The following is a 23,116-nucleotide window of genomic DNA, read 5'->3' as shown; positions in this document are numbered from 1 at the left end:
ATAAGAGATATGACTGCGTCACTAGTATGAAGCTGTCTGCTTTCCTGCAAAGCCAGAAGGAATATCAGCTTTATTATTTACAGCTCAGACTCGTATTCCAAATTTTGCTTTTGTCTAGTTCTCTATCACCTCTAATTTCTGATGCTTCCTTTTGATCACTTTCAGCCTGACTCAGCATAAGAAACATCAAAAAGACATCTCACTGCATATCAAACTCTGCCCTTGTTCTGCTATTTATGACAATTTTTTAATGTAACTCCCAATTAACTACTTCAGCAATGCCTAAGAGACAGCAGTTCTGGACTACAAATAATATGTATGGTCTCATTTCAGCCCTACACGAAATGCCATAAATGGGAAAGGAATATGGTGAGATGTATCATATAGCATCAGAGTTGCTTCATTTACAGCAAGTGACAGACTTTCTTAGAATGCTGCACCAAGGTTCCAAACAGTAATGTATCAGTCACTCATGAGATCTGCATGGCATCACTCAAATATCTGCAGTATTTCAAGGCTAGTCTTTTGTTCATTCTAAATCCAGGAGAGCAAACCCCAGTACATTTCTTTCATGTTCTGCAAAATCACCTAAAAAAGTCTAGCTACTTCTCGTCCATTGAATAACAGTGACATCAGGGATTTAAAAGGGTAAGATAACCATGAATTGCCATCTAGACAAAGGATTATTCTGCTTAGAACATCTTGATATGCACTCATGCCACCTTCAATAGAGGCACCAACAGTGTCCCTGTCCTCCATGAAGTTCCTTTACAAGAAACAGAATCAGTATTTCAGCATCTCTGTCTTGAACAGGCCAATAAATTCTAAAGGGGAAGGAAGGACAAAATCATAAATACATAGACATCATTGTTTCCTCAGGTTTGCCTCACTGAGCAACTAGATTAAATAAGCCCCACATTAAACATATCTCAAACAAATACAACAAACTAAGATTTTAGGAAACACCTATATAAGTGACTTTTTGGAATGCATCTTGAGACAGTGTCTCAGGTAAAATAAGTAATTGAATCTTCACCAAATTTCACAACACTCATTTGAGGGTCCATGTTCAATTAGCTGTTTTGGTATTTGTATTTCACAAATAATTCTATAACAGAATAAAGGAAGTCCCAGAGAAATGGTGTCTTTCTCTCTAACACTCAGTAGATGAGCTCTGGGGTAGATGACACATCCTCCTGAAGATGGCTTGGGTGAGGAACAATGTAGGGCTGAAAGGACAAATAATCATCCACCCAGAATGAAGCACACTGAAACTGAGATTTCTTTTTTTTTCACCAGTGATGTGGACAACTACCAGCAATTGTCTGTATTAATTAATTTCCTTTGTAAAAAAGTGTCATCTGGCCCACCCAAAAAGTCCTTCCTTCCTTCCCTATCTTGTAGGTTATGGTTTCTAAAAGCTCTAGAGGTGCTGTTCACTCCTCTTAGGATACCCACAGCTATTTACAGCTTCAACACACAAAACCAGTTAAAGCTCAACGTGGTCAAGTGAAGAACAATTATTTCCTGCATCTTTTATGCAAATCCCAATTTACTATGCCCCAGAATAAGAAACCTAAAGAAAACATCATCTTTTTTTGAAATTCAACTATCTGAATCTTCATTTTCAGTGGTTTTGTCTACTTCTCGCTGCTTCAGCTAACCCTCATAATTTTTCATTAGGTTGGGGAGCTTGAAATCTGTGACATCTTTCTTGAAAATATTCCTTTCCAACGAGAAGACAAAGATGACTCCTATAATTCCAAGAAATTCTACTAGTTAATCTAAAAATGACCTGCAATAGAGGAAAAAACCCAAGCTAAACATATGATACAACTGCTGAAAAATGGTGGAGGGAGGGAAAAATCCCTGCTGTCTTTATCTGTAGACCAGAATCTTTGCATTGTGTATAACACCACCATGGCAATTTTCTCTAGTGCTCCATCAGCTGATCTCTGTTTCCTTGACAGCCCATTGAACACCAACAATGTCCATGGATCAAGAAGTTATCAGCTGCCTGCTGGCATCTCCTGGGGTGAAGATGACCCAGACCAGGGAGCATAAGAAAAGCAGAGCCCAGACTGTATAATTCTTATCTTTCACTGCAAATGAAGCTCTTAATTCTCCTTGTGTAAACACTGGATGCAGAGAGTTTAAACTGTAAACTGAGCACCTGGCAGAGCAGAGCCAACAACATCCAGGCCATGTTAAATTGAGTGCCCAGTGGCTGTAGTTGCCTGCCATAACATGTCCCTCTGCCTCACATTTCCAATTAGCTGGTTTTAGGCTTCCAGATGCATCCAGCTGAGTGTGGAATCGGAATATGGACAGATTTAAGGTCCTCCAAGGATGGCCCAACGTGCCTCTGAACTGAGTAGCTAGTTCATTTACTGTGGTGAAAGAGAGAGAACAGGGAGGGAATAATCAGTGAGAGGACATTCAGGAGCTGGGACAAGGAAGCAAGGAGACACAGAAGCAGAGTAACAAGTTTGCCACTTGGATGATGCCACTCCTGTCAGCTCACAAAGGTGGCTGAAGGTAAAGCAAATTTATCTGCTGCAAAACAGGTTTGGCTTCCTCTCCCCACAATGCTGCATACTTCCTTGTGCTCCCGGCAGAGGACAGCCCCGGCTGCTCCAGCCTCCCTTTCACACCGCGGTGGGCATGCAGGGGGATCCCAGAGTGTGGTCCATGTGTCCATCCTCACCCAACTGCTGCAGCTGACCCAGTGCTGTTCCCGGGCAGCAGAATGGTGAAGCTGCTCCAGAACCTGGGGACACACTCTCCAGGGCTGCTCATTCCCCACTGCAGTCTGAGTCAGTTCAGCAGCTTCTCCTGCCTCACCTCCCAGCTCTGCATTGGGGTGCCTCTGCCAGCAGCATCGTGCTACTGACACCACTGGCGACATCCTCGTCATCTGTGGATGGGTCATCACTTCCCAGAACTCCAAGATCTTTAGTGAACCTGAGCAGTCCCAGCACTGGGCAGACACCTTGGTTCTACACCACTGCTGTTGTTTTGTGTGGAAGTAAACATCAAAATGCAAATCAAGGCTAGCTGGTTGAATGGATCACTTCAGCACAAGACAAAAGGGAGCTGTTTGCAGAAGAAACTACTGCTACAGCCCCATAGAGCATTCAGAAAGCAGATGGGATTTGTGGGCAAGAATTTCACGCCTTTCTTAATCAAAGCAATTTTATGAGGGCTGGAGAAATGACTTGAGTAAAGCCACTGGGACCACAGATCACCCGCACAAACAGTTTGTTTAAATTAGGGAATTAGCAGTGGGTAAGGGAGCACTATCCAGTGCAGGTTTGAGACCCAAGATTTGGAAAGGCTGTGCAACAGTCCTCCAGCATCTGCTCTCTAAATCACCAGCATGCAGGAAGGCTCTGGCAGAGTTGAGGCACCACAGAAAATTAGCACCCAATCTGCACTGCCAGTCCAACAGACTCCTGCTCTCACTGAGCCAGTGCTCCAAAACCAACCAACTCCGTGATCAACAGGTGGATTAAATCAACAATGAAATCAACATTAGTGTAAACACTTCAAGTGGCCACCTGTTACAGTGAGCTCATGGACACTCTGTGCCCCCTTCCCCGGGACCCTGTGACTCTGATCGAGATAACCCTGGACCCCTCCTTCCTGCCCCAATGGGGTTGGCGGAGAGCCAGGGAAGCCCTCCCTGTCCAAAGTCTATACAGACCCCTGACATTTCCTGTTCATCCTCTTTTGCCCCGCTCTCCCCATGGACACCACAGAATAAAGAGAGCTGAACCAACATATATTGGGGTAAGAGCCTCTTTTGGAAATCTTTGCCATCTCCTGATATTCTTCCCCTCACAGCCTCGGATCTCTGGGCTAGCCTGATATTCAGGGGGCTGTATGAGAGGGGGAACATCAGTCACCTTTGGTGCTCTTATATGTGTTTGTCAGAGGCAAATCCTCTGAAACTGAGAAATGCTCTCAGGGAATTCACATGGAAACCATTTAATGTAAAAAGATATTGTCATGTTCACTTAGCCAACAGTGTCAGCTACCTGGCTCTGTGGAGAAATTGCCCCAAAAAATCCAATCACCTAAAGGTGCAAGCTGTACTTGGCCTCAGAGGATGAAAAAAGCCCAAAATTCACTGCAGTGCTGACTCTGTAGCTGAGTCCAAGAGTACAAATACTGATGGCATGTGGTGATTGGACACTGCTGGGACAGGCTCTCATCACACTCACCTGACACGGAGCAAAGGACATTCAATACTAACACAGGCAATACTCCTCCTTGTGGCTGAGCTTCCAGCTTCCAGGAGCAGGAATAGATTAAAAATATAATACTCTAAAACGTTTTAATGTAAGAGAGACTTTAAAAAAGCACATGAAAGATGAAGCGGGGGGTGTGGGGGAAAGACTATTAAAAAAATCCCTACTTTTTTAAAGAGGATTCTGATTAAATAACAACTCTCATTAAACAGAAGGTTTTAGCTTTCTTGAATATTTCCAATCTTCACCTCAGGAAACCTAAAGTGAAAGAGATGCTTGGATCCCCAACAAAATCAGGCATTATCTTTACTCTTGTCTATACACAGAAAGCATGGAGCAGAGACATCTGACACTCATGGCTCTAACCTGAGGAATAAATAAAACACGGTCCCTGCAGCTATTTTTAAAAGGGGTAAATTTAGAAGGAAGGAAGAGACAAAGGAGTGGAATATATTATTACTTTCAGGGTTTTTTTCAGTGCTCATTGGTTTGTACAAAGGCTTGGTATGTACCAGTAGGCATACAAGTGCTTGTGTGCATATGGCTGTTATTGCCATAATCCAGACACCTATGCAATGTTCCAGTTGTGGAGGATTCACTCTTCCACTGCCACATATCTGAACCGTGACCTGAACAAAAGCTTCATTTGGCACTCTGTAGTCCTGAAAGCCACAGTTTAAAAACATAGGACAACATTCTACAGCAATAGGAAAGTTAAGAGCAAGCATGCAAATTTTTGATCCTTTCCTATTTAAAACCAGTTTATCAAGTTTTTATAGCACAAACTCTAGCTATTCTTGAGGAAATGAGAAAAAGAAGCAGCTTCAAGATGCTGTCCTCTCAGCTGAGACACACAATCCACTCAAGCAGGAAATACACACAAATAGGGGTGGATAGTCAGTGTGAGATGTAGTGATAACAAGCTGCTGACATTTCAGAATTTTCCTTTGAATAGCAGGTGCTGGCTGAGTATACACAATGCTAGAAAGTGGGAAAGAGCTTTCCAGAAGTCATTGCCTTGAATCGCAGAACAACACTGCAAGAGACTGACTGCAAGCTGGTACGTAACCTGGTGCCAGGCCTATGCAGCAAAAATCAGAACAGAACAAAGCAAACACCTTTATTGAAAAAATACTTCAGAGCATTTTAGATGAGGAGAGAGGAGGCATTCATTATCACCATAGCAAAAAGACCGCAACAGACCTGCTCGGAGGAAAGGATGACCAGGCCAGCAAGATCCAGAAGGAAAGACAGATCAAGACACACAGTTTCTGGCATGACAAGATTTAGAAGGGCCTCTTGGGTCATCCCAGACTCTCCTACCACTGGCACACAAAATATATTATTACTTTTGTATGTGGCAAACTGACCTTTTTACATAACAAACCAGTATTTTGTGTCTGCTCTATACTGCATTTATTTCCTTACTTTTTTATTACAGTAATGAAATGGGATTGACTATTCTGTTTTCAGCCATCTCTGATACCAGCAGGAGCTGTCCTTACAGACACAGCAATAAACCCCCTCTTTGTAGCTTCATTGATCAGTCTATTCTCAGAAGTGCTGGAACATAGGGAGAGAATGGGGAAAATACCCATTCGAAGTAAAAAAATAAGAGGTTGCTACCTAGACTAAAAACTATTAATCTGTGAAGCTTTCTGCTAGTCCTGCTTTCCCACAGGTTTCAGAGAGTTGGCAGGAAAACAAACCCAAGCCTGTGAGGAATAAACAATGTCCTACAGTGGCATGTTTGAAATGCAGCGTGCTGACCTCAGAATTGAGGGAGAGAACCTTTGGGAGCTTCTCATAAGCACAAGAGGACAATTCGCCCACTTAAGTCACCACTGTGACACAGCTGTGAGTGGTCCAGGAGCAGCAGCTGGCCTTTGTTATCCTGGCTACACAATACCACAAGGGGAGTCCATGCTGGAGTCCTGGGAGTTTGCTCCCATGTAGTGCCAGGAGTCCTCAGATCTTACACTCATTCCAGATTCTTCCTCTTGCTTTTCATTTTCCTTTGATATCACTTCTATTCACTTTCACCGGCCCATAAAACAGTGTCAGAGGTGTGTGCCATTTTCCCTGTGCACACAGACACATAATAGCCCCTTTTTTCTCCTACTTTCACCTGGCTCTATCTGCCCCATCCCTACCTTCAGCACTGAACCGGTATCAGCAAACATATTCCATGGTCAGACCACAAAAGACTGAGGAATACAAATACAGCCTTTTATCCTCCTGAGTTGAAGCAATTCTTGCTTTTTTGAGCAAGGGTATCTGCATTTGTACACATGTATGTGACCACAAACATACACACATGCCTCAAGTTCCTCTTGAATTCAGCCTCTGACAAGGCATGAGGCTGTCAGTGTGAAGAACCTGTGTCACATACTCTGGTTCTCTCATTATTTGTTACTGTGCTTAATCAGCTCTTTTACAGAATTACTCCATCCTCATTATCTCCTCTGTTGTTCTGTCCTCCAATGCCATTTACTGGACACAAGCCAGCAGTCCAAGAACTCTTCTTGCCCCCTTTTGCTCACCCTGAGCAACACAGTTACAGCAATCCACAGATACATCACCCCCAACAGAGAGGGCCAGCTCTTTTTCTGGGAGAGATTTGCCTCTCACTAGGATCCACTCTGATGAAGAAATCTTTACACAAGGGCAAAACAAAAAATAACGCCCATCAAATCTGAAAGGTGACCCTCATTTTAGTTAAAACGGTCCAAATCAAGGCTCAATTAAAGCCTCTTTTGTCTCAGGCACAGGCACTAGCAGGCAATCTTGGTTTTGCTGGTATTTAAAATTTTGAAGAAAGAACTGACAGCACCTATAACATCCCCTTTTCTCCCTATAACAATTCTTCCAGAAGCAAGAAAGCCAACATTTGAAAACTGAGATTCACACTTCAGAAAAATAAGTGTCCCATACAAGCAGAGAGAGCAAGGGCACGGGATTTCCATTGTTCAGATTAAAATCACACAATACAATTATTCTGCCAGCTCCCCAAAAAAAAAAAAAAAAAAAAAGAAAAAAAACCCCACAAACTGTACTAGATAAAATCAGCAGTGGTGTTTCCTCTCAAACTGCAGAATAGCAACTTCAGTCCTTTTGACCCATGCTGAGGCTTGCATGCCCTGGTAATTTTAGCAAATGAGCAGTTAGGCCTTATCTATCTAAGTCAGGATAATTACTCTGAAAAAGCACCCTATCAGTACAGATCAGGCAGCATAGATTTTCATTTACTCTCACATATTGCACAGAAGTACCACACCTCCTCTCATGAGCTTACAACTGGCCCAGACATTGTAGGGAAGGAAAGAGACTGTTTAAAGAACAATAAAGAACTACTCAACAGAAGGAGAAAGGATTACCTTGAATGGCCTGCCACTGCTTTTTCAGTGATTCTGGTTTTCATCATCATCTCTGTTTTACTTTGCAAAGATTTCAACAATTATAATAAAAGAACTCTATCACATACTTGAGAAAAAAAAATAAAATAAATTATACAAGCAGTTATACCCAACCTTCAGGGAAATCATGACTAGGGCTGTTTGCTGACGCAGCAAACATATTTTGGGTAGAAACACCTACTAGGGAAAAAAAAAAAAAAAAAAAAGGCACAGTAGAAAAACAGCCGTGAGATAAAAAAGCCTCTTTCTACATCATTCTCATCTCATCACAGAATCCTTGCCATCACTCACTCTGTTAGGAAGTATTTCTCCTAAGGCATACTTCTTTTATTAACCCTGGAGTAAGGAAACAAGGTGACTCAAGGCCTCAGAATTGAACAGTTCAGTCTTGGAATATTGTTTTCTAGATATTACATGTCACCCAGTCTGACTAGAGTTGCAGTGATTTAGAATAAATATAACATTTTTTAACTAATTAGAAACTATGGGATGTTGTGAACCACCAATGATGAGCAGGAGAAAATTTAAAGTTAGCAGGAGCTCAAGAATTTAATTTTAAAAATCCAATCTAATGTCAATGTTTCTGGTGACATTTCCATGAAATAGTGATCTAGATACTGATTCTTCCTTCCCCAAGTAAAATCCACTCTAGATCATTCCCTCACCCTTACATCAGATTCATGCAATGCTGAAAATTTCTGAGTCTTTATTATCACTATTATTATTTAATTTAAACAAGACGGGAAAAGAGCAGCACCTTTTAAAAAAACCCTGTTGTGGGCTATACAGGATAAACAGGTGAGGTTTAAAAACAGTTAAGTTTATATATGTACATATACACACATACACTAAACCAAATTAAAACCAAAAAACTTGTGAGGAGGTAATTTTTAACAAGAGAGAAGAAAGCCTTATTCCACATCAAGCAAAAGCACCACAAATAAAGATTAGTGTGCACAATCACATGTAGTGCAGATACCAAACTAGCCTGGGTCCTGGAAGCAGTGGAGCTACAGCAGGACAGAGCTCCACGAGGGCCATCTTATCCTATTCCTTGGCAGAAGCAAGTCCAGAGTGTGCCTTCAGGAGGGTGTGCTGTACAGGCAGGACCACAGCTGCCTGCTCTGCCTCCAGCAGTTCTGGCAGATGCCACAAAACACAGCAAACCAGCAATGATAGGAGATCCAGAGCCGAGCTACAGACTAATTCAGCTAGTTATTTCCATAACAGAGGTTTCTGAATTCCCTCATGTCTCTTGGGTGCTCCCTGTAGGTACTGCCTGCTTCAGTCACACAGCAGACAGCTCCAGATTATGTATTATTTGTGCACCGAGGTTCCCATTCTTACGTACCTGCACCTTTTCTTGTCTCTCTTCCACCCCACACCACCACTTCTATTTCCTCCAGGCTGACAGGGTAATAAAATTAGGAAAGGGAATGTACACCTAACTAAGGGGAACTGTCAACAACCAAATGTAGCTTAAAAAATAATAACAATTCTTAAAAAAATCCAATTAAAAAACCTGTTCAAGTTCTGCAGACTTCTGGCAGGCTTTGGTCATTTAGCCCAGAGGTCTTTGTCTTCAGGGCCTGTAGGCTAAATTGTCTTGACTGGCGAGAAGCATGCAGTACATGATAAAATTTTGACTAAAAGAGAAAGTAGTCAGGGCTGGGGGAGAAGAGGCTCTAACATGGAAAGCCCAGACTGCAGTAGCAGCACTTATGCCACACGGTAGGCTTTCAGGAGGGTGAATTCCTTCCTGTTGGTGCGAGCTGCCCAGATGAAAAGAGCAGCTGCCATGAACTGCAAAGGTGCTGACACACAGGCGAGGCAGAAGGACCAGCCGAATTCACCCCTCACGTCCTCGGGCAGAGGCAGCTTCCTATGGAGCAGCTCAATCCCAGCTACATAGCAGCCAACGAGGGCCAGCGTACACAGCCCTGGGGAAAGAAGCAGCAAAGCACAGTGAGCTCACCCATGAAGTGCTCCAGGGCTACTCTTGAGCTTCTGGAGGAGGATGGCAGGACACTTACCTGCTAGGAAATGCAGGACTCCAGTGGCAATGGCTGGGTAAAGGCTGCGACAAGCACAAGCACAGAGCCCAATCAGAGCCCCAAAGCACATGAGGCCAATGCTGACAAAGGGCAGGAGAAACTGCAACCGCCAGAGATCTGCACGTGAAAGAAACACACCAGTCAAGTTTGCTGTAAATGGGCTAGAAAAAAATCTTCTCCCACCATATGAACATTCACTTCTACCCTGCTGTTTCTACTTCATCAGACATTATATATTCATAGTCAAAAAGGACCAAAGATTCCACTGAAACAGAAAGAACCTAATTTGTTAACTCACAAATCCCTGTACTGCATTCATAGGCAAAACCCTTGCTGACACATCTATCTTCCTTTTAAACTTTGACCTACTGCCTGTTCAACTGTAAAAAATAAATGGTGAGCAAGACCAAAACAAGCTTTCCTCACTAGTGACTGAATTTGAGAAACAACTTCTTTTAATTCTACTTGTTCATCTACCAGAAGTGAAACACACTTACAAGTCCGATTCAAATCCGTGCCACTGTTGTGATTTCCAGGCTCTATGTACTTTTCTACAAACTGATCAGAGAGGGAGAAACTGATGCAGTTTGTAGTCATATCAGTTTCTGGGGATGGAAAAAAAGAAAAAGCTGCTGTTAGGTGTCTCCCCTCAACCCTCCTTCCCCTCTTTCAAATCCTCCTTTCCCAATAATTTGAGCTAGGAAGCTCCTGAGAGTTCCATTTGTAAAAAAAAAAAAAAATCACCTCTCCAAACAGATCTGTACATGTTTTCCTATGATGTAGTTGGCACAATGTGTCTGTTATGAGGTACTACACTAAGGGATAGCATTCCAACATGCAGAATCTTCAGGCTTCCCTGGATTATCCACAGAGAATTGTTCCATGTGTAACAGATTGGCAAAGTAATGTGGTGGCATATGATGTTGTCACATACTCTTGAACTCAGGGTCCCTTAACTAAGGTGTCCTTATCTCCATATGCAGAATGAGGTCTCGTACTAACAGTTAAATCAAAAATGGGACAGAAAGGCCTGTTGAAAGAACATGAAGGATTTGCTTCTTTACACTTAATTTCTACCTCAGATTTTACTTTGAGAATACTATTGAGCAGAACTGGTTTAAGTGTCTTCCAAAATAAGTATTTTTGTGAGAGAGGAAAAAAAAGTATTTCAGGCATGTTTTTTTTCTCCACAAAATGTAGTTGAAAGTACATCTTTAAGAGGGTTCAAAATGAAGGAACTCCCACATACAGTAAGTACTCAAAACTAACTTTGAAGCAATTAAAATAATTGTTTACCACACATTTTATCCCCCAATGATTTAAAAAAATACAAATATTTCACTCTATATCCATTCAAGGAACTCAAGGTGTGCTGGTGCAATGGTAGGACATTTGTGACATGAACAAAGTGAATGACTAGCTAAAAGGCATGAGTGCCTCCTCGATAAAGTAGTGTCTTTATTCCATTGCTGGACATCAGGATCTGTCCTACAAAGACAGTAACTGGTAGAGGAACTATAAATGTATCCCTAACTGGACAGCTGAGGCAAAATAAAAATCAAACTTGTAAGACTAAATTTAGATCAAGTATCATGCTTCAAAACCAGAAACTGCAGCACTGACAGCCACAGACCATTTTGCCCTTTGCTTCTTTAAAAATCTGGATTGTCTTTATTAAAAACCCAATCAAGTAAAACAAAAGCTAGAAATAAGCCTTCTGAAGGAACAGAGTGGCACAAATCTGTTCTGAGGAAGTTAGCACACAGCACCCCAGGGAAATCAGGAAAGTGATAATTGCTCTGGAGATACCTGGTGGGCTGTACCAGTGAGAGTTTTTGGGTACAGTGATGCACCTCCGCCACAATCCAACCGTGCCATTGCACCGGAAGAGCGCATCTGTGTAGGTCTTCTCATCTGCATCTTTGCTGACAAACTCCTCCCAGATGCTTCTACCAGCCTCACTAACATTCTCGGCTGGGGACAGGGTGTGGTACTCGTACCAGAAGTCGGTGCCGATGGAGGCTGCCATGTAGATGGTGGAGATGAGGCTGAGCACGCAGGCGATCACCAGCGCTGTAGCAAACCGGTTATCCATCATGGCGCCCTGGGTGGGAGCACAGGGACAAGTGTGCAGCAGTGTTATCCCAGCAGCGCCAAACTCATCAGCCCCTCCTGCAAGGTCCTCTGAGGATATGCAGGCCTTCCTTTTCCTACCTGATACGATCAAAGCAACACTGAGCAAATCTACAGCACTGGCCAGCATCCAATGGATCTGCCAGTTCCAAGTAGGGATAATATCCTGGAGAGTGTGCTCTCCCAGCCACACTGCTGCTCACCCTGAAACAGCAACTGACAGAACAGCAACTTGTCCCCAAAGCAGATGACACAGCTTGCTGCCATTTGTGATCCTGATTGTAGGGAACGTCAGAGACTCCATCCACAATGCCCAGGAAGAAGACTTAGCTTTCCTTAAGGGATTACCAAGAGAAGAAGTTATTTTTATCCTGCCACCCCATACGGCTTTCACAGCTTGTGTTTACAGCAAAGATAAGAACCACTGGCATGCTGAAAAAAAACCTTTCAGGCTGCTCACAAAGGGCAGCCATGCCAAGGTGCTGGAATGCCTTTAGGGAAGAGAAAAATATATCTAGGCACTAGAGACAGAACATGAAGGAAGCACTGGAAGACACATTTGGAAATTATGGTAAATGCTGCAATAATGCCACAATATATACCGTGGTATTTTTGAAGACCTAGAACAATGCAGGAGGGTGCCCTGTTCCATGGGAACAAGGGGACAAAACTGAAAGGCCTTCATATGCTCCCACAAGGACTTTGGTCTGTGTCCTCTCTTAGAGATCCTTTGTGGGGTCATGCTCCCAAATGGCACAGATTCAGGGTCAGAGGAGGCATGGGGGAAATACAAATATCACACATGCTTATGACAGTACCATTACTTTAACCAATAACTGATTGGTAATAAGGAATTGGAACATAAGGAATGTTTTGCAGCTGCAATACTCCAGAGGACTCCTCTCAGATGTCAGTTGTTCTCATGCACTTTCTGTGCTTGATTAAATGTATGGATTATTATGAATCAGGCTTGAGGCACTTGCCAGGAACAAAAAAGGAAAAAAAATGAAACTAGCTCAGCAGCTAGAGGTAGGCTGGTGGCAGGAGCTACTATCTAATCAGCTTTTGTCTCCTGCTTGTCTCCTCCCTTCTCCCACACACTTTGATCAAAATATTTTGCTCTACTTTCTTTGCAACTAAAGGAACCGCAACTGGAAACAGCAAGTACCTTAAACCTCAACATTCACAAGAAAAAAAAAAACAGTGAAGTGCCTCAAGTCAGACTTGTCAGTAAGAAATTATGAACTAAGAAACAAACTGCAAATTAAAGAAGGGAATTTCAAAGGCATCAATGTTTGCTGTTAACAACACCATTCTTATTTCTTTTCCTCTCCATCTGCTCCTCTATTTGTCTGAAACTGGCTAACAAGGAGGAGAAATTATGTGTTCCCATATAATTTCCTATGCTTAATTTCCATATTAAATGAGGCACAGTCTCTGCAATATCCATCCTTCAACTGCATCCTTAGCAATGAGAAAGAATAGAACTGATTTGTGGTGAACCAACAAGAAACACCCATTTAAAATACTGCAAAGTTTGCATACCACAACTTACTTAAATAATAATCTACAAACTGTGAACTTTTACAAGACAATAGAAATATTGAGAAGGAGAATACATCATATCCAGGTTTATTTATGTGAAAAACATAGAATCAAGCCCAGATTTGGAAGGAAATTGTCTGTGCAGTGTTTAATTCCTGGTTATGTACTTCCACTCTCCTTCCATATCCCAGCGTCTTGTTCCAGGTACACAGGATATGGGATAGGGAGCGCAAGTTGCTGCATAGATCTGACCTCACCATTCAGCCCCACTGAGTCAACTGAGGGATCCCTGCCCCTTCACACATTGTCCCCAAAGCAAATAGGGCAAGTGGCACCTGCAGGGCCAAAGCTGCTGCCCAGCTGAACTCAGAGCTGAGCAGATCACCCTCAGAGCAAGCAGCACAACAGGCTGCTGAGCAGGCTGGTCTGGATTTTCCACTATATTGCAATCACATCTACTTCAAGAGGAACTCTCTGCAACAGACTCCTCTCTTTAGAAAGGGCTCTCTCTGGTGGAAGGATCAGAACAACCCACAAGCTCCATCCTAAGTAGTGTCTGGTGAAAAAGAATGTAACCAGGACATTACTGGGCTACTGTGATCTGCTGTCACTACCTTTCAACAGAAACGCTGACAATGACAAAGCCCTATCAAATTTATACCTAACACAGAGAAAGAAAAGAACTGCCCCTATAGTCTTACTTTCACCTACATATCCCTGCTACCACGTGCAGAACACTGCAGCTGGCAGTGTCCCTACCAGATCACCATCAGAAAACAACCACAGACTTCTGGACCAGCATTCTGGGTGCTGGTGTGCTGTGAACATGACAGAGCTGACGTCAGCTGGCAACCAAGAACAGTTCATAAGCAAAATGAAGGCTTAATCACCAAACAGCAAATTAAAGCTTTGCCCAGTGTTCATTATCCACTTGGTAAAAGGGACATGGCAATCTACTGACACTCAGTCCTTGTAATGTTACTGCAGGAATAGCCAAGGGGGCTACAGACCCCAAAATCTAGCAGGTGGCCTTGTGTAGCATTTGTCCCAAAATTACTTTCAGTATGGACAGGACAGCGACAAGCAAGGCAAGAGGGGACCCCCAATTCCTTACAATAAAGGTCCCTTCAGTCCTTCTGCCTAACACTTCAACTACGTATGGAAAAGATGAAGAACTCTACAACACTTAACTAGTTGCAAAGCTTAAACCAGTTCTTCCTGTCAGTGGAGTAGACTTGACTACCCTGCCCATTCACTGTGCATATCCATTGCATCTTCATTTACAGGAGACAAGCTCTCCCTTAAACGGTGTCCTTTAAAAGAGAGAACCAATCTCAGGCAGAGCTCAAAGGAAGCAGTGAGCACAGTCAGTAAGAAATAGTTACCAGAGAAGACCATGAAGAAACACACTGTGTTTTTATGGGATTAATGCTGCAGTTTGCAAAAGACTCTGTGCAGAACAATGTGTAGGAGGTGCTTTAGAATAAACTCACTTGTGAAAAAAATAACATTACTACTACCAAAGATGACACTAATTACACAGACATAAAGATTGATACCAAATAAAAATGCTTTTTATCCACAGTCTGTCAACAAAAGCCTTCATTGTTTTAAGAGGTATGTTCACATACCTCTGTCAGCACTTTTTTGTCTAACAGGGGATGCTATTTCAGACAAGTTTCAGCTGAAACTAAACTATGCACCGAATTTAAGATAACATTAGGTGGTTGTAAACAGGCAAAAGTGCTTAATGAGATACTGCAATTATATTCATTTTTAAAAAAAGTGAGACACAGAAAAATTTTTACATTTTCAGAAAAGAAAATTTTTGAAAAAAGCTCAAAAAAGCGAAGGTAAAGGCCAAACTGGAAGCAATACTCAACACCATGACTAAATTGCATGCACTTCAAAGAAGGGAAAAACAAAGGGGACGAGTCAGTAGAGCTGGGAAAGAAAAGACAGAGAATGGGACAAAAACAAGTATTCTGGCAAAAAATCAACTCTAAGACTGAAGGCTGGACAGTCTTTGTAAGAAGTTACTGTACTATGGCAGAAGGGAATACAAAAACGCATATTTTTATGCATATTTTTATCTTGTTGCTGCGGTCACTCAGCCAACAGTGGGTCACCACATTTAAGAAACTCCTTTTACGTGACATCACAAAAGAGTCCCCGCTGCATTCACTGGCATTCTCTCAGGGAACATGCCAGCAATCAAAAAGGGATTAGGCAGAAGGCCTACAGGCAGGTGCAATCATGGGGAGAGGGCTGGAAGCAGTGCCAAGATGGATCGTCCGTTCGATATTCAGGACAAAAAAGGTCAGGAAAGATTGCTACCAAATACTTTTTTACCTTTAGAGATGCTCAGAATCCCTCAGGACACACAGTTCCGATGATTCCAGGTCTCTTCAGAGGCACAGCGTTGTTTGTGTCCTGTGGCCAGCGGAGAGCATGAAACACAAACTTCCCTTCTGCCCTGACTGTTCCATTCATTCAACTTCTTCCACACCACCAGTTCACAATAAGTGGCCTACAAGCAAAGAGCAAACCGAATGGCTGGACATCATCATTTTACTCTGCAATTACTTCACAGGCATCTCCCAGTGCTATCACTAACTTAAAAAAAAAAAAAAATATATATATATAGATAAGATGGAGAGGGGAAATTACTTGCAGAGCTCTCAGGCCGAAAGCACCTGCAGGACCAGCCCAGGACCGGGCCGGGCCGGCCGAGCATCCCCACGGACCGAGACCGCCCCGGGGGTCCCGGGCCTCCCAGGCGTCAGCCCCGCGCGAGGGGCGACACCGCGGGCTGACAGAACACCCGAGGGGAACAACCTGAGCACTCAGCCCTGTGGCCTGCCTGAGCCCGACACCCCTCACGGCCGGCCCGGCCCGGCCCGGCCCGACACCCACCGCGGACCGCCGCCGCCTCGCACCCGGCCCGGCCGCGCTTCCGCCCGCCGCGCCCGCCCGCGCGGGGCACGCTGGGCGATGTAGTTCTGCCGCCCCTTCCGGAGCGCCGGGCCCAGCGCCCCTGGGCCGCTCTTCCCATGGCTCCTCACGCTTCCAATGCCTCCTCACCCTTCCCGATGCCTCCTCACCTTTCCCAATGTCTGCTCACCCTTCCAATGGCTCCTCACCTTTCCCGATGGCTCCTCACCCTTCCCACGGCTCCTCACCTTTCCCACAGCTCCTCACCCTTCCCACAGCTCCTCACCCTTCCAATATCTGCTCACCCTTCCCACAGCTCCTCACCCTTCCAATGTCTGCTCACCCTTCCCATGGCTCCTCACCTTCCCATGGCTCCTCACCCTTCCAATGGCTCCTCACCCTTCCAATGTCTGCTCACCCTTCCCATGGCTCCTCACCCTTCCAATGTCTGCTCACCCTTCCCATGGCTCCTCACCCTTCCCACGGCTCCTCACCCTTCCCATGGCTCCTCACCCTTCCAATGGCTCCTCACCCTTCCCACGGCTCCTCACCCTTCCCACGGCTCCTCACCCTTCCCACGGCTCCTCACCCTTCCAATGGCTCCTCACCCTTCCAATGGCTCCTCACCCTTCCCACGGCTCCTCACATTTCCCTGGCTCCTCACCTTTCCCATGGCTCCTCACCCTTCCAATGGCTCCTCACCCTTCCAATGGCTCCTCACCCTTCCAATGGCTCCTCACCCTTCCCATGGCTCTTCACCCTTCCAATGGCTCCTCACCTTTCCCAATGGCTCCTCACCTTTCCAATGGCTCCTCACCCTTCCAATGGCTCTTCAACTTTCCAATGGCTTCTCATCTTTCCCGATGGCTCCTCACCCTTCCAATGGCTCCTCACCCTTACAATGGCTCCTCACCTTTCCCATGGCTCCTCACCCTTCCAATGGCTCCTCACCTTTCCCAATGTCTGCTCACCCTTCCCACGGCTCCTCACCTTTCCCATGGCTCCTCACCCTTCCAATGGCTCCTCACCTTTCCCAGTGTCTGCTCACCCTTCCAATGGCTCCTCACCCTTCCAATGGCTCTTCACCCTTACAATGGCTCCTCACCTTTCCCATGGCTTTCCACCCTTCCAATGGCTCCTCACCTTTCCCAATGTCTGCTCACCCTTCCCATGGCTCCTCACCCTTCCAATGGCTCCTCACCCTTCCAATGGCTCCTCACCCTTCCCACGGCTCCTCACCCTTCCCATGGCTCCTCACCCTTCCAATGGCTCCTCACCCTTCCAATGGCTCCTCACCCTTCCAATGGCTCTTCACCCTTACAATGGCTCCTCACCTTTCCCATGGCTTTCCACCCTTCCAATGGCTCCTCACCTTTCCCAATGTCTGCTCACCCTTCCCATGGCTCCTCACCCTTCCAATGGCTCCTCACCCTTCCCAATGGCTCCTCACCCTTCCCACGACTCCTCACCTTTCCCGATGGCTCCTCACCCTTCCCACGGCTCCTCACCCTTCCCACGGCTCCGCACCTTTCCCATGGCTCCTCACCCTTCCAATGGCTCCTCACCTTTCCTGATGGCTCCTCACCCTTCCAATGGCTCCTCACCCTTCCAATGGCTCCTCATTTTTCTTGATGGCTCCTCACCCTTCCAATGGCTCTTCACCTTTCCCAATGGCTCCTCACCCTTCCAATGGCTCCTCATTCTTCCCACAGAGAAGCTCCTGCTCATAGCCAGCCTGAACCTCCCTGGCATTGTGTCCTCTCCTGTCACTGTTCATCTGGGAGCAGAGGCTGATCCTCGCCTGGCTACATCCTCCTTTCTAGTTTTTTCTGTTTCTTTTGATTGCTTGTAAAAAAGTGGTGATATGACAGCCTGGCTGAATGACTTGAGAAAACACCAAGTAAGCGGGGATAAAGAATTCAGGAAAAATTGCAAAAATTGCTATTAAAAAGAAACATTAGCAACACTGGCTTCATGCCCCATACTGGCTGTTTTCCTCAGTCTCTGGTACACAAAAGCATGGAAATTATGAGAAGATTCTTAGAAGTGGTTAGCAACTCCTGTGGCTGAGAGACCAGCCCACCCAGTCTTGGTTTTACAAAACTCCAAACAAGCAAATACTCAGAAAAAAAACCCAGAAACATCTGAGGCTTTCACATCTCTGAGGGATTCTGGGGAACTATCCCAACCAATTCCTCTGCCAAACAGCCAGGGTGCATTTTTGCAGCCAGGTCAGAAACTAGGATGCAGGTGAAAGCAGTCATAGAAGAAACTTCTCGGGTTTGAGGCAACATTAATTTTTTAATTAAAAAAAAATCAGAAATTACATTTGATTTAAGAAATTTCTGTCTATATGACCAACTTTCTGGAACATGAAGCTGTCTCACCTCATAATGCAACTGTCTACGAAGGCATATTTTGGGGTCTGCTTGGCATTTATTATGGACTCTAAAATACTTGCCATCTTTATCGGTGGCCTGGAAGAAAGCAGAGTATTGCTGATAAACCTCACAGATGACAGAAGGGAAGGGTAAATAATGGCATGGAGAAGGCACTGGGACAGGGTGACCTGATCATATTGCAGTTGGGGCAAGCAAACATGCATTTCAATAAGGTCATTGATGAGCTCATTAATTTAAAAGCAAAGACTGGAGGCTATACTTACCTGACATAAGAGTTTATCCTCAGAAATTAAAAATGAAAAGGAAAAATATTAAGTATCAACTGCCAAGACATGCCCCCCCCAAAAAACCCCCAACTTTCCTGGAACCTCAGATGTACAAACTGAGAAATAACAAGGAGGAAAGAAGTGGTCTCACATCTAGAATTGCTGCTGGCTGCATGCCTAATTTTGATATGTTGAAAAAGTAGAGATGAACCTAAAAAGGGATATGAAAATCACTGAGCAATTAGAAAACCTCTCTCAATTAAATATATCACAGAAAGTCAGTTGATTTTATTTATAGAAGAGGAGTTTATTTTGGGGGAGTTAATTTATTGAACTAGGGACTTGCAAGACTATAAAGTATGTGTTATAGCAACAGGGAAGAAAAAAAATCAGGAACTTTTTTCTGCATACCTGGAAAAGCTATCAAAGGTTGAAGCTGAAAACATTAAAAGAAAAAAAAAAAGTCAACAAAACCCCTGTGTATTCTAAGCCATGGTAAAAGCAGAATCTGAACCAATTACTGTAAAGTGCAGTGAATTATCTAACACTGGCATATCTTCAGTTTTTCTCCTAAAAGATCTAATTTCTTAAAAATGAAAATCATTTCTGTAAAACTTTGCAGCCATTGCTACTTCCTTTATTAAATTAGGCAAGAGTGACCTCTTCTTTTTCCTAATCTGCCCTGATCCATGTGACGTGTGTAGTTGCCCAAAAGCATCCAGAGCAAAGAGATGCATTTTCATTTCATTTACTTATAATCAAATACTCTCTATAGACTTTGCTTGGATGTTTTCTTGCTGGAAAAATACCCTTCTATGTACTAAGAGTAAGCCAATAAAAACATTACAAGTGAATGCATGGGGTCATTCCTTGCCAACAATGATCTTTTTTCTTTTTTCTCTTCCTTTCACACCTCCTCAGTGTGCCTCAGCAGAACTGCTGGCTGATCAGTTTAGTTACAGAACAGGATCAATTGAGAAGGTTTTAAAAGTAAAAGTTTGGTTCACTGTGCACAGGAAAACACAAAGGGAATAATGCTGAGGGCTAGAGCATAAACGCTGTTCCTGCTTTTTGCAAAAGTTTCTTTGCTAGCAGACCTGGATCAGGAGCATTACTAACTTCTCAGGCACTGACAGAGAGTTTAACATCAGACTGCTACAAACAAAACAAACAAAACCAAAACCCCAATATGTTGCAAAAAATAATAAAATTGTTTAGTGCAAAATGTCTGTAATTTTAGTTCTCACAATCTAAGGAAATAAGTAAACCTTTGTAGGAGGTGGCACCATCTTGTATTAAATGAAGCTGATACAAGACAAAAAAAGAACAAAACCTTCTTCATAGATCACATTCACATCAGGAGTTATTGATTCAGACCTGAAAAAGGTATCCAAAAGTCTGCCTGTTTTTTCCAAAACTACTAGTTAATTTACAAGATGTCACCTCCCACAACAAATATTCTCTTTCCAATAATAAAAAGGGCAGTTTTAGTTTTAGGTACCATCTGTGAGCATTTTACACAGCCTGAGTTAGCAGAAAATCCTTTTGCTTCCCCTCAGACTTCTCTATGCAGATTGCCTGGTTTTATTTCTGCCTTTTTTTTTTTTCTCTAGTATTATTTTGGCACTGGACACAGTTGTGTAATTTTCACAGACACAAAACCTTTAAGATGTGCTTCTCCCAAGTGCCATTAATAGCACTGGGGCATTACAATGATACTCATCCTCTATGTCAATGGTCTCCAAACCTTTTTATCCTGTACCTTGCCAGTAATAACTTTTTGAGCAGGTACTCCTCATAATGTAATTTTTTTTAAAAGTATACACATGCAATACCACATTAATACATAATGTACATTATAAAACATCCACAAAAATATAAACTAAAAAAGGATTAGATAAATTACAAGAAACAATAATTAATATTTCGTTATTAAGTGTACAAAAATATTTTCTTCCTGCACTGAATTTTGTAGACGGCTGCTCTCAACATGAAACTATTTCTGTCCATCCTGATGCATTGCCTCAGTGGCCACATTTTACCTTAATAGGTTCCACCCTTTCCTATTTGTTGAGGGATGAAACTTCCATTGTTAGCCTTCATGTGGTTGCCCCTGAACATGCCTTTAACTACCCACAGAATAATAGGAGAGTTTCAGCCAATTTAATACAGGGTTTTTTTTTTATTTTTTTATTTTTTTTTTTTTAATTAGGTCTGTTTCTTACATGGTTTTTAATGTAAAATCATTTAGAGAAACACACAATTTAAAGCATATCTGGCCAAATGCAGGACCACCATGACAATACCTGCCCTGAATGTCTGGTTCTCAGGTTCAAAACTACTCAGCACCCAGAAGCCTAATTTTTTTCCAGAACTACATCAAGGGCTGGACAAGATGGGTATCCCAAATGGCAAGACACACCCGAGCCAAAACAATAGCTGGTTGTTTCAGAACAGAATTTTTTTTTTGGGAAAATAGTTTACATGTATCTGGTGAAACCTGGGAGGAGGAGAATGCTGTGGAAATATAGGACTCGGATGAGGAGAAGATGGAGTCTGTCCTTCTGAGCTTTCTGGAATATCTATGCAGGATTGTTAGGAGAGGAATTTCCATGTATTCAGTATTTTTGATAGCTTGGTTCTGTCTCAGGAAGAAGAGCTGTGGAAGAGTAAGACCCTACATGATGCCGTAAGTGAATCACTATCCAATAAAAAACAGCCCAGACTACTGACAAATATGGCTGCTGCTGCTCCACTCAGATAATTATAGATCACTTTATTACTCATAACAATGCTTTGGATTATCTTCACAAATCTTCTGTGTCACATGTGGAATGTGACAACATGCAGTGACATCCCTACATCTACTCAGAACATTCAAGAAATACACAGCAAATTCAGTAGAGCAGAGTTGGTTCCTATTGGAAAAGGTTTACTATTTACTTTTTTATATTAGTGAGTAAGGCTATTAATCTAAAGGGAGACAACATAGTGGGGAACCACAAACACAGGAATACACAGACATAAACGTATCTTTATGATGCCTTTAAGCTTTTTTAAGTTACTCGCGTTTTTGTTTGCTCTGAGATGGAGAGGGAGGGAGTGAATTTCAAGAAGTATGAAGTCATGTGCAATGGAGGAAAGAGAAGTTTGTGTCTGATTTCTAAAGCTTGCAACTGCTTGTAAGTTGTTATTTTCTAACTGCAGAGTAAAATAACACATAGATCCACCTTTGCAAGAGAGGGAGAACTAGTGTAGAATTGACTGTAGGTTTCAGCTGGTCTCCTGCTCTAGTACTTCTTGGAAAAAAACAGAAACCAAAAAAAAAAACGAAACTAAAACACATTCCTGGAAGCAGCAATAAGCAAAGATCACACAAAATTCACCTCTGCACTGAATTCATCAACCATCGTTTTTGTAAAATGTGAGCTACTTGGGCATTTTTACACAAGTATTGGCTGAAATCTCAGTGTATTCTTTGTACATTTCAGACGGTGAGAGGATGATTTTTAGCCTGTGTTTTCTTGTAGGTTTACACTTGATGTTGCTTGCATGCAAATTGCAGTGTCCTCAATGCAACCTGATTTTAAGAGTTTTAGGAGTTTGGTTCTGTGCTTCCGTCTCCCACCTTTGCCAGGGAAGAAATAAGCTGGCACACAAATCCATAACTGACCACTGACAAGTCTCTCATAAAGAAAGAGACTTGCAGCAACAGTACCTACTCACTGAAATCACCACAGAAGAGACTTCTACATTTCATTGAAAGTAAGAATTTTGTTTTAGGCAATCAGGTGCAGGAGATTACTTCTAGAATAACAAGAAGGCATTTTACAAATCTATGGAGTTTTCTTTCTCTGATTCATGAGTGAACTAATTTAACAGAGTCACTCCCTCTTGCTTAGAAGAAGATACAATGATTCTAGGGTGAATGCTTGCAACCCACTTTGACATGGCAGGAAGATGATTTTTAGCCTGTTATTCATTACAGGCTCACATTTACAGATGTAACATACAAATCAATAATCTTAGCTGGGATGTTTTTATACACCTTGGTCTTTTTTCAGAGTTTGTGATGGCTGAACTACACTCACTAACTTAATGCTTACACATTCC

The 23,116-nt window shown here is 43.1% G+C and overlaps 1 protein-coding gene across 6 annotated transcripts in view; it reads right to left on the bottom strand.

Annotated features, from left to right (window-relative positions):
* Nucleotides 1-5,348: 5,348 nt before the first annotated feature.
* The window catches only part of CLDND1 (claudin domain containing 1), a 30,826-nt gene continuing 13,058 nt past the window's right edge, over nucleotides 5,349-23,116 (bottom strand). Inside the window, exons 3-8 of one of the 6 annotated variants that reach the window (XM_085591550.1) lie at nucleotides 18,723-18,812; nucleotides 15,754-15,931; nucleotides 11,533-11,827; nucleotides 10,221-10,328; nucleotides 9,703-9,840; nucleotides 5,349-9,609 (exon numbers count right to left, since the gene is read on the bottom strand). In XM_085591550.1, the coding sequence (XP_085447676.1) occupies nucleotides 9,389-9,609; nucleotides 9,703-9,840; nucleotides 10,221-10,328; nucleotides 11,533-11,821 (756 nt within the window). In that variant the 5' untranslated portion in view covers nucleotides 11,822-11,827; nucleotides 15,754-15,931; nucleotides 18,723-18,812 and the 3' untranslated portion in view covers nucleotides 5,349-9,388. Of the gene's footprint in view, nucleotides 9,610-9,702; nucleotides 9,841-10,220; nucleotides 10,329-11,532; nucleotides 11,828-15,753; nucleotides 15,932-16,071; nucleotides 16,373-18,722; nucleotides 20,926-23,116 lie in introns of those variants that run through there. The other 5 variants (XM_085591562.1, XM_085591558.1, XM_021548989.3 and 2 more) reach the window with 5 other exon arrangements.

The sequence above is a fragment of the Lonchura striata genome, chromosome 1, assembly GCF_050655825.1.
Source record: "Lonchura striata isolate lonStrDom1 chromosome 1, ASM5065582v1, whole genome shotgun sequence".
Classification (NCBI taxonomy): Eukaryota; Metazoa; Chordata; class Aves; order Passeriformes; family Estrildidae; genus Lonchura; species Lonchura striata.
This window is presented reverse-complemented; position numbering and strand designations above follow the sequence as displayed.